Source organism: Vigna radiata, chromosome 7 (assembly GCF_000741045.1).
Source record: "Vigna radiata var. radiata cultivar VC1973A chromosome 7, Vradiata_ver6, whole genome shotgun sequence".
NCBI lineage: Eukaryota > Viridiplantae > Streptophyta > Magnoliopsida > Fabales > Fabaceae > Vigna > Vigna radiata.
This window is the reverse complement of record NC_028357.1, coordinates 33,389,886-33,406,957: the sequence shown is the minus strand read 5'-3', so window position 1 is coordinate 33,406,957 and position 17,072 is coordinate 33,389,886. Positions and strand designations below refer to the sequence as shown.

Here is a 17,072-nt window from a genome sequence, read left to right as displayed (position 1 = left end):
ATGGAACAATCCAAGCAGTTGCATGATGCAACTAGTTCTCTGGCATGAGTGTAGTGTAGTGTAGGGCATTTTCTTCTTACAGATTTATGTAGATGTTTAGTTGTTTAAACCTTGGTCAGTTGTACTGTTGTTTTGTGTAGTGTAGATGTTTAAACCTTGGCCAGTTGTACTGCTGTTTTTGGCCCTGAATCTCATTCTTTAATTTTTATTTTTTTAGAAAAGTGTTTAAATTCATGCCTTTTCCTTCTCAGATATATTTTTGCTTGTCTTTTAAAAATTATAATGTTCAAGGGGTGTAAATTATAATATTCCAAGGGTGTGTCTTTTAAAAAATTTCATTCTTTTATATACCGAAGGCCACAGCCCTTCGGTAATTACCGACGGCTTTCGCCCCTCGGTAATTACCGAAGGGCAAAATTCGTCGGTAAAGGTTAGCGATAGGGGTTTTACCGACGGTTTTCGGACCGTCGGTAAGCCGTCGGTAATAGGCTATTACCGACGGTTTTTGGCTGTTTCCGAGGGATTTGGGCCGTCGGTAACGCCCTTCTTTAATGTAAGAATTGAGAGAATTAGATGAAGAAGTTGAAGTATCAAGGAGATGGAGTCAGGAAAAGCTATAAAAGTAACATTCAGAAGAATCGTAGCCAGCGTTGAGCGACATCTAGGGCGTTGAGCGACAATTTCCGCTGTCTGACTCTTGAGCGCCATCGCTGAGTGCCAATTTCTACTGTCTCGCGCCTAACGCCACCACTGAGTGCCAAAGTTTCCTATCTCACGCCTGAGCGCCACCATTGAGCGTCATTTTGAGTTCTGCAACTATCGCTGAGCTCTGATGACGTGGGTTTGGACGACCTAGAGGCTCTATCTTTTGACAGAAAGAGACGCAGAAACACTCCTTTCACCCCTCGGAGGAGGATTTTGGATGCAGAAGATTCGATCTTCAACTTTTAGGGTTTTATCTTTCATTCTTTTCCATATTTTCATGTAGTTTCACCATGTCTATGGTGAACTAAACTTCCATTGGTTTTGGGGAAGTAATCACTTTTAAAATCTTTTTCGCAAATAGTATGAATCTTTAAACCTTTCTTGAACAACAAGCAATATGTATCGAATGTAACAATATGCGTATTCGAATGATAACAATATGTAATCGATTAATGCAGAGAGATAGGGAGAAGAAAAATCAAACTTTGAGTTTTATAATGGTTCGACCTCATTACCTACATCCAGTGTCCTTCCAATCAACCCGAGATTGAAATCAAATTACATTATATGTCAGAGCAGTTGCAGCGGAATTGTTAGCGTAGAATAACAAACCAAGAGGGTTTGTAATAGAGACGCATACCTTTTAATTTCTACTAAATTAAACTTACTACGCAAATAATAAAGATAAATAACAAGAGTAAGGTTGAGAGAAATTTGCACAAATAGTTTTATCCTAGTTCGGATCTTACCAATCCTACGTCCAGCCACTTTTCTCAAGTCAAGATAAACAGTTCACTAATCACAAAACAATTACAATTTACATTCACAAAGAAACTGTTAGGACTTGGCCTTGGCGGGTATATGAAAGGAGGAAAGGAAAACAGAACACTTAACGGCTAAACCGTTAAGTGGGAAGAGGAGAAGGCCTATATAAGGGTCTGGGTGTTTTCGGGGAAGTTAGTTAGAATTTTGTATAGTAGTTGACCGGTCTTGGAACCTGGTGAAGGAGATTAGGCTCCTCTGTACTTTGAATTCTTGATTCTGGTGTGAATACAATTCTATTCTTTCTCATTCTTTTCCGTTTGTGAGAGTGAAGGTGAGAGTGAGTTAGGGAGTTCTGTAGGGATTTCATCTGAAATACCTATCAAGTGGTCCGACCTGCCGGATCTTGGCGGAGGAAAGAAGGTGCGATGGAGGGAAGAATGAACGTAGTAGAGGGGCGATTGGGGCACATTGAGATGGTTGTGGATGGCATGAAGGCGGAATCAGTGGCGAACCGGCAAGAATCTATCGCCATGCGCAAAGACATTCAAGAATTAATGCGGATGATGGGGAATCGTGGCAAGAACAATGAAGAAGGTACGGACGGGAGCCAAACGTCCGTCAACGATAATGGGGGTGGCCAACGCCCTGAGGGGGGGAGTGGGGAGCGACCAGAAACGCTACCCAATTGGAGGAGAAGGGTGGAATTGCCGACCTTTGAAGGATCTGACCCATTAAACTGGATTAGTAGAGCAGAGAAATTTTTCGCGATCCAAAGGGTGGCTGAAGAGGAGAAGGTGGAGCTGGCGCACATCAGTATGGAAGGGAGCGCCGGATATTGGTTCAAATTCTGGCTAGATAAGGCGACAGACCAAACGTGGGAGGGATTGAAAGAAGCTTTGTTGATCCGATTCGAGATCCGACACCGTGGAGGGATCTTTGAGAGGATGGCGGCGATTCGGCAAACGGCCACCGTGGAAGAATACGTACGGGAATTCGAAGCATTGGCGGGACAGACGAAGGAATTCTCGGATCGACAACTATTGGGATATTTTTTGGCGGGATTACGAGAGGAGTTGAGATGTCAGATGCGGCAACATGACCCGCGTGATCTAATGACCGCGATGAAGATCGCGAGGGACGTAGAAGAGGCGCTTCGGGGACTTGGGTTGTTGGGTTGGACTGGACCCAAGAACCCCCCTCTATGGGGGCGATCTTCCGGAGGAGGAGCGGTGGTGGCCAAGAACGAACTGCAAAGAGGAAATTCTGGGAGAACCAATCCAGCCGAGAGTATCGCGTCGGCGAAGCGCGAGGGTATGACGGGGAACGTTACGGCGAGAAACGGGGATGGCGGAGGAGGAGAGAACAGGGGGCGAAACACGCGTAACCTCCCTTACTCCGAGTATCTGAAACGCCGACAAGAAGGAAGATGTTTCAGCTGTGGAGGGCCCTTCAGCCCCGGCCATAAATGCACTGAGAAGAGTTTGAGGGTGCTGCTTTTGGCGGAAGACGAAGAAGGGGGTGAAGAGGAGACGGGGATCGAAACCGAACCGCCATGCATGGAGCTTTCGGCGTTCTCCGCCGGAGGGTTAACACAACCTAAAACACTGAAACTGCGGGGCCGAGTGGGAGAGCGAGACATAGTGATACTCGTCGACAGTGGCGCAAGCCACAACTTTATAAGAAGGCGGTTGGTGGACGAAATGAAGCTGGAACAGGAGGATACCTTTCCCTACATGGTGAGCCTGGGGGACGACCACAAGAAGGAAACCAGAGGGTGTTGTTCGAGAGTGGTCGTTGGCATGGGAGGGGTCGAGATCGAAGAAAGGTTCTACTTATTTGAGTTAGGCGGGGTGGACATGATCTTAGGAGTAGAGTGGTTGGCGAAGTTGGGGGAGATTACGCTCAATTGGAAGGAGTCCACCATGGCTTTCACCCATGACGGAAGAAAGGTGGTTATCAAGGGTGACCCAACCTTGGAAAGGAGGGTGGTCGAACCTGAGAAGTTGTTCAAGCTAAATGAGATTGATACGTGTGCTTTAGTTTGGAGTGTGGAGTGCAAGGTGGAGGATGGGACGAAGAAGAAAGGAGCGGGGCTCACTAAAGAACAACAGGAGGACTTAGAGGGAATTTTAGAAAAGTATGTGGGGGTATTTCAGGAACCGAAAGATTTGCCACCTAATAGAAACGCACAGCATCGGATAACTTTAAAAGAGGGCACTGATCCTGTCAACGTGCGTCCCTATCGGTATCCACACGTAATGAAAGAAGAAATCGAGAGACAGGTGTCGGAGATGCTACATGCAGGCATCATTCGACCAAGTATAAGTCCCTTCTCCAGCCCCGTTATACTCGTCAAGAAGAAGGACGGAAGTTGGCGATTCTGTATCGACTATCGCGCCCTTAACAAAGCTACTGTCTCCAACAAATTTCCGATTCCGATCATTGAAGAACTACTGGATGAACTCGGAGGCGCGAGATATTTCTCAAAGGTGGATCTCAAAGCGGGTTATCATCAAATCCGAATGGGCGAGGAGGATGTACAGAAAACAGCGTTTAGGACGCACTCGGGGCACTACGAATTTCTCGTAATGCCGTTTGGCCTTACCAATGCTCCCGCAACATTTCAGAGCGCGATGAACGACTTATTCCGACCCTATTTGAGGAAATTCGTGCTCGTCTTCTTCGACGACATCCTCATCTACAGTACCACGTGGGCCGAGCACCTGAAGCAAGTGGAATTGGTGCTGGAACAACTTCGAAGACAGCAATGGGTGGCCAACCGGAAGAAAAGTGAGTTTGGGCAGAAATCAATTGGGTATTTGGGCCATGTAATCTCAGAGGAGGGGCTCGAAATGGATAAAGAGAAGGTGGAGGTGGTGGCGACATGGGAAGAACCCAGGACATTGAAGGCACTGCGTGGGTTCTTGGGGCTGACGGGGTATTACAGGCGATTCGTCAGAGACTACGAGAAAATCGCCAAACCTCTAACTGAAATGTTAAAAANAGGAAACTTTACGTGGACGGAAGCTGGCCGGGTAGCCATGGCAAGACTGAAAGAAGCAGTGACAACCGCCCCTGTTTTAGCGTTGCCGGATTTCAAGCAACCTTTTGGAGTGGAGTGCGATGCATCTGAAGCAGGAATTGGGGCGGTCTTGACTCAGCGACGAAGGCCCATAGCATATTTCAGCAAGGCGTTATCGGGAACGACTTTGGGGAAATCAATATATGAGAAGGAGCTTATGGCGGTGGCTTTGGCGGTGCAGCATTGGCGTCCCTATTTGTTGGGGCAGAGGTTTGTGGTATATACAGATCAGAAGAGTTTGAAGTTTTTACTGGAGCAACGGGTGACAACCCAAGCACAGCAGCATTGGATTGCCAAGCTGCTAGGTTATGATTTTGACATAGTTTATAAAAGGGGAACCTCCAATAGGGTGGCTGATGCTTTGTCGAGAAGAGAAGGGGGAGAATTAGAAGAGGGGAATGATGCGGGAGAGACGGAGGAATCGATGGAGTTGATGGGGGAAGAGACGGAGGAATTGATGGAGTTGATGGGGGTAGTTAGTCCGTACTGGAGAGATTTCCAGGAGGTAATAAGGGAAGTGGAAGAGGATGATGACCTGAAAAAGATCCGGGACGACATTACAAGTGATCCGAACAAACATCCAGCATATACAATGGAAAATGGCCGACTGCACTACAAGGGGAGACTTGTAATATCAGCCAAATCAGAATGGGTTCAAAAGTTGATGGCTGAGTTTCATACTACCCCGACGGGTGGACATTCCGGGGTGTACCGAACCTATAAGAGGTTGGCTCAATCATTATTCTGGTTGGGGATGAAAAAGTCTGTGACGGAGTACGTAGCTCAATGTCTTGTATGCCAGCAGAACAAGTATCTCGCGGCCTCCCCTCAAGGATTGTTGCAGCCCCTTCCGATTCCACAAGCTATTTGGGAGGACATAAGCATGGACTTCATTGTGAGGTTGCCGAAGTCCAGGGGATATGACGCCATACTCGTGGTGATAGACAGATTAAGTAAGTATGGTCATTTCGTTTCGCTCAAACATCCATACACTGCTAGGACTGTGGCAGAAATTTTTGTGAAGGAGATAGTTAAGTTACATGGAGTGCCAAAGACTATAGTGAGTGACCGTGATCCACTATTTCTCAGCACATTCTGGAAGGAGCTGTTTAAAATGCAAGGAACTCATCTCCAAATGAGTACAGCCTACCACCCCGAGACGGACGGACAAACTGAGGTTCTGAATCGTGTGTTAGAAGGATACCTATGTTGTTTCTGTTCGGAACAACCAACGAGCTGGAACACAATCCTACCTTGGGCAGAGTATTGGTATAACACCAGCTATTAGGGGGCTGCCAAGTGTACACCGTTTGAAGCGGTTTATGGAAGAACACCACCAGCACTAACTAGATTCATTCCCGGGGAAACCATGGTGGAAGCAGTGGCCCAAGAGTTACAGACGAGGGATGAAGCTCTGCAACAGTTAAGGTATCATCTGTCTAAAGCGCAGGATATGATGACAAAACAAGCAAATAGGAAGAGGAGTCCTGTGACTATCAAGGTAAATGATTGGGTATACCTTAAGATTAGACCACACCGACAGACATCCATGCCGGTGAGATTGCACCCGAAGTTGTCGGCTCGTTATTACGGCCCATTCAAGGTGATGCAGCAGATAGGGGAGGTAGCTTTTCGGTTGCAGCTGCCAGAGGATGCTAGAATTCATCCTGTTTTCCACGTGTCACAACTTAAGCTGGCTAAAGGTACGAAGCAAGTAGAAAAAGAGTTACCTGCAGACTTACGGGAGAGTGGACCTACATGGTGGCCTAGCAGGGTGATTGACAGAAGAATGAAGCAGCTAGAAGGGGCGCAACGTGAGCAAGTGTTGGTTGAATGGCAGAATGGAGGGGTGGAAAATGCAACCTGGGAAGATAGAATGATGATGCAGGAGCAGTTTCCCGAATTTAACCTTGGGGACAAGGTTAATCTTCAAGGGGGGAGTGTTGTTAGGACTTGGCCTTGGCGGGTATATGAAAGGAGGAAAGGAAAACAGAACACTTAACGGCTAAACCGTTAAGTGGGAANAGGAGAAGGCCTATATAAGGGTCTGGGTGTTTTCGGGGAAGTTAGTTAGAATTTTGTATAGTAGTTGACCGGTCTTGGAACCTGGTGAAGGAGATTAGGCTCCTCTGTACTTTGAATTCTTGATTCTGGTGTGAATACAATTCTATTCTTTCTCATTCTTTTCCGTTTGTGAGAGTGAAGGTGAGAGTGAGTTAGGGAGTTCTGTAGGGATTTCATCTGAAATACCTATCAGAAACAATTTGTAAAAGTTTAGAAACCACATCTCTTTATACCACAAGAGATGAACCTCCACCTCTTTTGCATCTTCACAAAGGATAAAACAGTTCCTCCGAATACTTCACGAAGGATGATCCTCTTCCAAACACCTCCTCAGACACACCAAGGATGAACCGACTATTCCTCTGTCACCGTAGCAGCACTTCACCAGCTCCACAGATGAGAGTTTCTCAAGCCGAACAAGAACACACAATTCACAATGATTTCTATGTTCTAAAGCACAAGGGAAGAGTTCTTGTTGATGGATAAAGAGAGCCTATTTATAGACTCAAGCAAATACTCTTCCATTCTTTGTTTCCAGCCATTTAACGCTTTTAATCAATTAATACAAGTTTTAATCGACTAAAATGAGTACAACGACTAGTTTTAATGGCTAGAAAACTCCAACGATCAGTTTTAATCGATTAAAAGGTATTTTAATTGATTAGCTAATAGATTAAAATGTATTTTAATTGATTAGCTAATAGATTAAAATGTATTTTAATCTATCAAAACAGAAAAAGTTTGAGTTTTCAGCTTTTACTCGTTTTAATCGATTAATACTAGTTTTAATCAATTAAAACAATGCAATTTTGACTCTAGACATCAATTATATAATATGAAAGTACATGGAATCAAAACCAATGAAAATCTAAGTCCTAGATGCTGAACTACAATTATTACAAAAGTTTTCCATTCCAATACAAGTCTTCATAACATCTTCTTGAATCTTGATTTCTCTTGACTTGATTTGGACATCATCAAAACTCCATCTTCGTCATTTTGCTAACATTCTCCCCCTTTTTGATGATGATCAAAACTCCTTTGATTTAAAGCTTTTAGTAATAATCTGGATAAAAGCACAACTTGTGGAAGAAAAGAGCATCAGGGAATAAACACAAGTAAGCAAATAAGCTTTAAACATTTTCTCCCTATTTTTGATCATAATTAAAAAGTTTTGTTTGATGTTCTCCCCCTAAGATAATACTCCCCCTTAATAAAAACATGTATGCATATGAGCTAAATATATTTCAAATTTAAAGATTCATTCAAACATACATAATAAGAGATTTAAAGCAAATAATTTTAGGATAAATAACTTATAAAACATTGTTTAAACATACATTGAACCATACAAGATAGGAATTTTAAGGCATACAAAAAATATGGCTTGATTTTCAAATTTGCAAAACTGGAACGCATTTAATCGATTAGAATACCAATTAATCGATTAATTAATCAATTAAAACTTGGATTAATCGATTAATCCAAAAACAACTTTGCAACTCATTAGGGGTAACACTTTTTAATGGATTAACAAGTCGATTAAAAGGGCTAAATTGCGAGAAACACGAAAACAAAATTAAGAGAAACCAATTTAAAGAGATTTCTAATATTCCTAAATCTCTTCTTATGTTTACCCCTTTATATATGTCTCCAATTTCGTTGTGTAATGATAATCCTCTAGGTTGTTGCCACATTTTGTTTAGATCTTCATCTTGAGAATTGTCATCATTCCTTGGTTCATTTGTTGTTTTTTGCAAGTCTTCATTTTCTCCTACATTTGATTCATTTGACTTAAGAGTTGTTTTGCCTCAAGGTCTACAATTTCATCAAGTACAACATGCTTGAAATAAAATTTTCTTAAATTTTGTTTTTCCAAAAAAAATAAAATTAAATGTTAAACAATAGGTACCCAACTACTTTGTATGGGTCCTTTGGGTTGGATTAAATTTAAATCATTTTAGAACCCAAACATATCTACCATTTGGAACACCATAATGCTTAATTTTACATTTATTTGAAGTATGCCTTTTTCATACAATAAAATTAGCATGATACAAAGTTTGTATTCCTATAAGTTGTTCCTTTTTCTACCCACGTTTTACAGGTTCTATTATTATGTTTATTTTTAATTTTAGGAACATACTTATTTTTCACAACTTTATCCTTATTATTTTTACTATATTCTCCTAAGGTTGTGTGTTCAGCAGTTTCTTAAAATTTTCGCAAGATGCACATTCATCACTACTAGTAAATTTACCCTTTTCAAAAAATAAAATTTTATTTTTCAAATTTTTATCCTCTTCAAGAATATTTTCAAAGTATGATTTTAGATTTTTATTTTCTTCAGAAATATTTTCAAAATTTAAATTTAAATTTTTATTTTCTTCAAGAATATTTTCAAAATTTAATTTTTAATACTATGAAATCCTTTTTCAATTTCTTATGAGCTTTATCTAATTTTTCAGATTCTACTATTAAAGCAGCATAAGTTTCATACAATTCACTTTCACTATATTGACTATAATTATCAAAATTGCTAGATGTACTTACTTGGCTTCCAGCGTTGTCGTCTTCCACTAAATAGATGTTTACTTCTTCATCAAAATTGCTCAAGTCAAAAATTGTTTCCTGATCATCGTCCATGCGATGTAGGCTTTCTTTTTCTTGAAGAACTTCTTTTCTTTTATTTCTTCACCCTTCTTTTGATTTGGGCAGTCAGCTTTTAAGTGGCCCCTTTCTCAGCAACCATAGCATCTATAGTTTGAGGAAGATTCTTTGTTTTCTCTCTTTTCGTATTTGAATCTTCCTTTGTCTTTTGATTTCATGAACCTGTTGAGTCTTTTTATCACGAGTCTCAAATTTTCTTCATCTTCTGAGTCTTTATCTTCTATTTTGCTCTTACTCCTTTCTACCTCAGATTTTAAGACTAAAGTCTTTTTCTTAGTTTTGGCTTTTGCTTCTTCTTCATCTAGTCTTCCAAGGTTAAGTTCATTCTCTCTTAACTTTCCAAATAATGCCGCCATAGGCATTGTGTTGAGATTTTGTGACTCAAAAATTGTAGTCACTTTTGGTTGCACGACTTGTCTAAAGATTTCAAAATTTTTATGTTAATCTCATCATTTTTGAAAGACTACCCTAGTCCAATTAGATGGTGGTGAAACGTTTCTGAACGTCTGATATTGTTTCTCCTTACTTCATCCTTAATATTTCGTATTTCTGGATCAAGGTATTCTTTCTCGCTCTCTTTACATCATGTGTACCTTCGTGGGTTACTCTCAACACTTCCCACATTTCTTGAGTAGTCTTACAAACAAAGATCCTGTAAAACTCGTCAATAGTTAAAGTAGATGAAATGATATTACGAGATTTTACATCGTTTTGAAACCTTTTCTTTTCTTCAATAGTCCACTGAACAGGGGCTTTGGTTCCTGCATATTGTCAGTAGGAACAGACGGACCAAATGCAATAACTTCCCAAATATCACAATCAATAGACTCAATAAATATTTGCATTCTAACCTTCCAGAATGCATAATTTTCACCTGTGAATAGAGGTGGTCTATTGATAGAAGCACCCTCTGCAAAAGTTTGATATGATCCTGCCATTTGAATAACTATCAAATCGAGCTCTGATGCCAATTGTCAGAGCGGCTGCAACGGAATGGTTAGCGTGGAATAACAAATCAAGAGGATTTCAATACAAATGTGTGCCTTTTAATTTCTACTCAATTAAACTTACTACGCCAATAATCAAGATAAATAACAAGAGTAAGGTTGAGAGAAATTTGCATAGATAATTTTATCCTGGTTCGGGTCTTACCAATCCTACGTCTAGTCACTTATCTTAAATCAAGATAAACAGTTCACTAATCACAAACCAATTACAATTTACATTCACAAAGAAACAATTTGTAAAAGTTTAGAAACCACCTCTGTTGATACCACAAGAGATGAACCTGCACCTCCTTTGAATCTTCATAAAGGATGAAACACTTCCTCTGAACACTTCACAAAGGATGATCCTCTTCTAAACACCTCCTTAAATGCATCAAGGATGAACTAGCTATTCCTCTGTCACTGTAGCAACACTTCACCAGCTCCACAGACGAGAGTTTCTCAAGCCGAACAAGAAGGCGCAATTCACAATGATTTCTGAGTTCTATGGCACAAGGGAAGAGTTGTTGTTGATGGATAAAGAGAGTCTATTTATAGACTCAAGAAAATACTCTTCCATTCTTCGTTTAAGCCATTTAACTTTTTTAATCGATTAATACAAGTGTTAATCGATTAAAATGAGTATAATGACTAGTTTTAACGGCAAAAAAACTCCAACGGTTAACTTTAATCGATTAAAATGTATTTTAATCGATTAGCTAATAGATTAAAATGTATTTTAATCGATTAGCTAATTGATTAAAATGTATTTTAATCTATTAAAATAGAGAAAGTTTGAGTTTTAAGCTTTTACTCGTAATACTAGTTTAAATCGATTAAAACAATGCAATTTTGACTCTAGCCATCAATTATATAATATGAAAGTACATGGAATCAAAACTAATGAAAATCTAAGTCCTAGACACTAAACTACAATTATTACAAAAGCTTTCCATTGCAATACAAGTTTTCATAACATCTTCTTGAATCTTGATTTCTCTTGACTTGATTTGGACATCATCAAAACTTCATCTTCATCATTTTGCTAACACTATAAAGATCTGAGTTTTTATAGCAAGGCCTTTACAGCGACCAAACTATCAAAATGTAAATCACCTCTCTAACTCATTAATCTAATACAACCAAATACATAAAACATGTAGCAAGAACAATCCTCTCCTATAGTCACCCCTTTAAGAACCTCCTCAAAGTACAAGAACTCCTTGTTCTTCTTCCTGGAAACACGCACAGGGAACAACAACACAACGTTTGCAAATCTTCTCCTTATCACATAACAAACACCTCAATTGTGTAGAAAGATCAGTCTCTTCAAATCAATCTAGCTTGTCTCTCAAGAAATCTTCAAGAATAGTACACCACTTCAAGTTCTTGTTTTTTGCAGCATTTTATCACCTCTATAAAACTTCTCAACTTAATCTGAAACAAATATGAAAATGTTAATGTCAATTGTCTTATAGAAATTTAATCAATGTGTGTATATATAGTTTTAGTCAATTATGACGCATTTTAATCGATTACTCTATTAATCTAATCGGTTACATTAAACACTTGGAACATATTAACAACAGTCAAAGCAATTAATTGAATGTTCAATTAATGTAATCAATTTACATTAAATGCTTAGTCAACACATTTAAAAATATGACTGTTAAAACAATTATGACAAGCATGAAACAGTTTTCAAATCTTTAACAGACTTAATTGAATACATAATCCATGTAATCAGTTATGTTTCAACACTTAGCATATTTTTGAAAACTTTTCTTTCCAAAATTCATCACAGCACATTTACAAAAATATGTGAAAACACACGAGTTTTAATCGATTTACCAACTAACGTAATCAATTCAAAACTTGTTGTTTTGCCACAGTTTAAAACTCAAGTTGTCTTATGACCTTAACCGATTATCACAACATTGTAATCGATTAAGTCATGCATATATGCTTTTGTGCATGTGGTTTTTCTATTTCTAAAGCATATATTGTGCATACACAGATATGATCACTTTACAAACACAATAGTATGCATCAATCAACACAATATGTCAAATGTGACAATCACAATATGCATGTGCAAATTTCACAGTAAGCATAAGCACATATAACATAATACACAGTACACACACATGCATTTTTATTAACAATGTGTTGTCATAATAAAAAACAAACATCAGGGAGTGGGTTTAACTAATATTGTGCTCTCCCTATCAACAAAACACAACATATAATCCTTTGGTAATCGATTACAACCATGTTGTAATCGATTACTAGAGGGTTTTTACACATAAAACTCTCTGGTAATCGATTACACCACAGAGACATTTTTGCCTATACAAGGTGAAGTCGTGCACGGGACACAACTTCAGCATATTGTAATCGATTACAATGCTGGGTAATCGATTACAACGGCCAAAAGTCGTTTTTGGGGTGTACGAATTCAACACTAGTCAATGCTACATGGTGAAGTCGTGCAGGGAGGCATGAATTCTTCATTTGAAGTTGTTTGGGCGCCCCACGACTTGCTTATTCTCATAATTTAAATTTTTTTCTTACATCAATAATTTATGCTTCAAATTTACCTAGATTCATACAAAAAGCTAAAAATAACTACATAAAAAAAGGTAATCAAAGTTGTGATAAAAAAGATAATACCTTTTATATATATATATATATATATATTATATTTTCAGTTTCTTTTACTTGTTTGATTTTTTTATATTTACAAAATCCACAAATACATATATATATATATATATATATATATATATATATTATAATAAATTGTAAGTAGTTTAGGAATTTAATAATAAAATATATTGCTACTGCTATTAAAATGGGACAGACATGTATGTATATATTTATTTTTGTCTCCATACCAAATTAAAAATATTGAACATTACTCATATTCATATAAGTGAGACAAAATGAGAGTTAGATGCCAAAATGATAACGAATAAATTTATTTTATAAATCATTAGACAAATGCACTGTTTATATTGATAATTTAACAATGCAGTACAAAAAATTATCCATTGAAGTAATATAAAGTTAAAGTATGAATTGACATTTTTATTTCTCTATCTAATCTGTAGATGGAAATGGGAAGTATGGAGTTAGGAACGAAACGTGATTTATGTGAGAATGGTGGTTGGTTAATTGATATACATACATTGCCATAACTAACGACTCATCTTTTCGAAAGGTGGTTAACTCCAATTTTCCTTGATCTCCTATTGAAATAGATATTATTATATTGAATAATAATAATCGGTATAGGTCTTGATGGGGAATAAAAATGTAGTTATTATATATAATTTATTTAGATGATCGATAAATATTAATCTACAAATAAATAATAGAAATTTTTTTTAGAGAACGTAGAGTTGTAATGGGTAACTCGACCCGATCCACCACGGGTTGATTACTTAGTGAGTCAATCCAACCCGCCTCATTTATTAGCAAGCCGAAAAAATTCGAATCCGACCCAACCCACCACGGGTTGGTGGGTTAAACGGGTTGACTCATTGACTCACTTAACTTATTTTCACCCTTTTCTTCTAAGATTCTTATAACATGTTATTTTTATCAATTAAATTAAAACAGTAATAATTTGACCAATTGATATAAAGGAAACTAAAAAAATTGAAGAATCTAAATTATTAAGTAGCATGTGTTTATTTTATATTTATTAATATAAAAAAATTAAAGAATCTTAGTTATCATAAGTAACATATATTTATTTTGAAATAATTAATATAAAAAACTGAAAAATCTTAGTTACATAAAGGATGTTTTATATATAGGATATTTTATATGATTTTCTATTATTATGATTGTGTATATTAAATAATGAAAAGTGTTTGATGAATTGGTTAAGTGATTGTAAAAATATTGTATATATTTTTCCGTGTTATTAATTATTAAAGGTATTGTAAAAATATTGTATATATAGGATGTTTAAATATTATAAAAAAATTGTATATATAGAATGTTTAAATATTGTAAAAATATCATATATGTTTAAATATTATATATATATATGATGTTTAAATATCATAAAAATATCATATATGTTTAAATATTGTAAAAATATTGTATATATAGGATGTTTAAATTTTGTAAAAATATTGTATATGTTAAATATTGTATATACAGGATGATTTATATGATTTTTTCGTGTTTTTGTAAAAATATTGTATATATTTTCCCATCATATCTCAAACATTACTAATTTAATTAATTTGATTTCAATAAAAAAATTGGATTTGAATAATTAATTTAATTAATTTGATTTAATAAAAAAAAAATAAGTGGATTGGTGAGCCAACCCGACCCACCATGGGTTCAACCCATGTGAGCCAAGTCAAAATTAATTTGTATCAAAATTTTTACATTTTTTTTCTAACTCAACCCGATTCAAACCCGTAGTAAGACAGATTAACTCACAGATTTTAACCCATTTTGACGGCACTAAGAGAATGTTTGAGAGTTAGGTGTAGAATTTGAATTTTGTAAGAACGGTAGCTGGTTTCATCTTAAAAGCTCAAGGTAAGTATGCAACCTCTCGTGGCCCAATAAATGGCGTATAAACTATTAATTGTACAGCACCATGAAGCCTTAATTAATTACTTTGGCCAATTTAACACGTAGATAAATTTCTTCCAAATCGTAGACTCGTGATCTCCTTTCAAAATAATAATTACATTTTTAGAAAAATTAAAGATGACAAAAACGTTTCTAATTGAGGGATACTATATAATATTTAAAAGTAAAAATTATAATGTAGTTTTATAACTTGAAGAAATAAAAAAACTTAAAGTAATTAATATAAGAATAACATCATTTGATATTATTTTCTCTTTTGGTAGTTTGTGATGTGAAATCGAACACGCCACGGTAGTTTGAGTTCATATATGTTGGTATGACGTAGTTGTTTCTGAACCATCAATAAGAACATTCATTTAACTCAATCCAAAACAGTAGTTTGAGTACATAAATGTTGGTGACGACCATCAATAAAAACATTTCTCTAACTCAGTCCAAACGCCATATGTTCCACCGTTTCCATTCATCTAACTCAATGGAAAACAAGCACATAGCAATTATTGCTTTTCCTTTTGGCAGCCACCTTATGCCTCTGTTAAACCTTGTTCTCAAACTAGCTCATGCTGCTCCTCACTGTACATTTTCATTCATTGGCACACACACATCAAACGCAATCCTCTTTCCAAGACCCCACATTCCTAAGAACATCAAACCTTATAGCATAAGCGATGGAATCCCAGAGGGTCACGTCCTAAGCAAGGATCCAACCGAAAAAATTGATCTTTTTCTCAAAACTGGTCCTCAGAACTTGCACAAGGGAATACAACTTGTTGAAGCTGAGACAAAGAAGAAAGTCACATGCATCATTTCCGATGCTTTTGTGACCTCTTCTCTCCTTGTGGCTCAGACACTCAATGTTCCTTGGATTGCCCTTTGGCTTCCCAATTCATGCTCACTTTCTCTGTATTTTTACACTGACTTGATACGCCACCAATGTGCAAACTATGCTGCAAAGACAACCTTGGATTTCCTTCCGGGGTTGTCTATGATGCGTGTTGAAGATATTCCACAGGATCTGAAGGGAGAAAAAGAGAGTATATTTTTAAGGACGCTTGTTTCATTGGGTCAGGTGCTACCTCAAGCTAAGGCAGTGGTTATGAATTTCTTTGAGGAATTGGACCCACCTTTGTTTGTTCAGGACATGAGATCCAAGTTGCAGTCTTTGCTGTATGTTGTTCCACTTCCCTCTCCGCTGTTGCCACCCTCCGACAAAGATTCAAGTGGGTGTTTGTCATGGTTGGATACCAACAGTGCCAGATCGGTGGCTTATGTTTGCTTTGGAACCGTGGTGGCACCGCCGCCCCATGAGCTTGTAGCGGTGGCAGAGGCATTGGAAGAAAGTGGTTTTCCGTTTCTGTGGTCTCTAAAGGAAGGTTTAATGGGTGGTTTGCCAAATGGGTTTGTTGAGAGGACCAAGATGCGTGGGAAAGTGGTGGCTTGGACCCCTCAAACGCAAGTTTTGGCACACGATTCGATAGGAGTTTTCTTAACTCACTGTGGCGGTAACTCTGTGATTGAGAGTGTCTCAAATGGGGTTCCTATGATTTGTCGGCCATTCTTTGGAGATCAAGAGATAGCTGGAAGAGTTATAGAGGATATTTGGGAGAGTGGGATAATAATAGAAGGTAGGGTGTTCACCAAAAATGCAGTGCTGAAAAGCTTGAATCTAATTTTGGTGCAGGAAGAGGGGAAGAAGATTAGGGAAAATGCTCTCAAGGCAAAGAAGACTGTGGAAGATGCAGTTAAGCCTGAAGGGCAAGCAGCAAAGGATTTCAACACTTTGGTGGAAATAATTTCTACATCTTAAAGCCTTTCACTGGAGCAATATTAAGTGTTTTTCTTATTTTACTTTTCTAAAACTTTAATGTCTACTTGCAGTTAACATTGTCACACTGTTCTTAGCCTAATGTTTAATATATATCATATTTGTGATTTTTCAAACCACAACAAAAAAACTACACTTTTCAGCAATTCTTAGGCATGAATATTGTGCACCATTTGGTCTCCAGCTCATTGGATGGACACTCATTGTGCACCATTTTCCTGGAAGCGTGAGTCTTTTCAGATAACTAGAAATGATTTTGAGTCTTGATTTATTATTTTTATGTAGGTTTATTAGCTTCTCTTGTTCCCACTTGTCTTGTGTCAATTTAGTTCTTAGTTTTAAAAGAATG

General features: G+C 37.6%; 1 protein-coding gene across 1 annotated transcript; it reads left to right on the top strand.

Annotated features, from left to right (window-relative positions):
- The first annotated feature begins 15,224 nt into the window (after positions 1–15,224).
- On the top strand, positions 15,225–16,869 carry LOC106765685 (anthocyanidin 3-O-glucosyltransferase 7). Its single transcript, XM_014650381.2, has one exon. It carries the CDS (start codon positions 15,290–15,292, stop codon positions 16,703–16,705), a length of 1,416 nt encoding a protein of 471 aa, XP_014505867.1. The 5' UTR covers positions 15,225–15,289; the 3' UTR covers positions 16,706–16,869.
- The last annotated feature ends 203 nt before the right edge of the window (positions 16,870–17,072 follow it).

Bases quoted from the DNA above. Each gene is read 5' to 3' on its own strand.
- LOC106765685 (XM_014650381.2), top strand. From the start codon at position 15,290: ATGTTGGTGACGACCATCAATAAAAACATTTCTCTAACTCAGTCCAAA.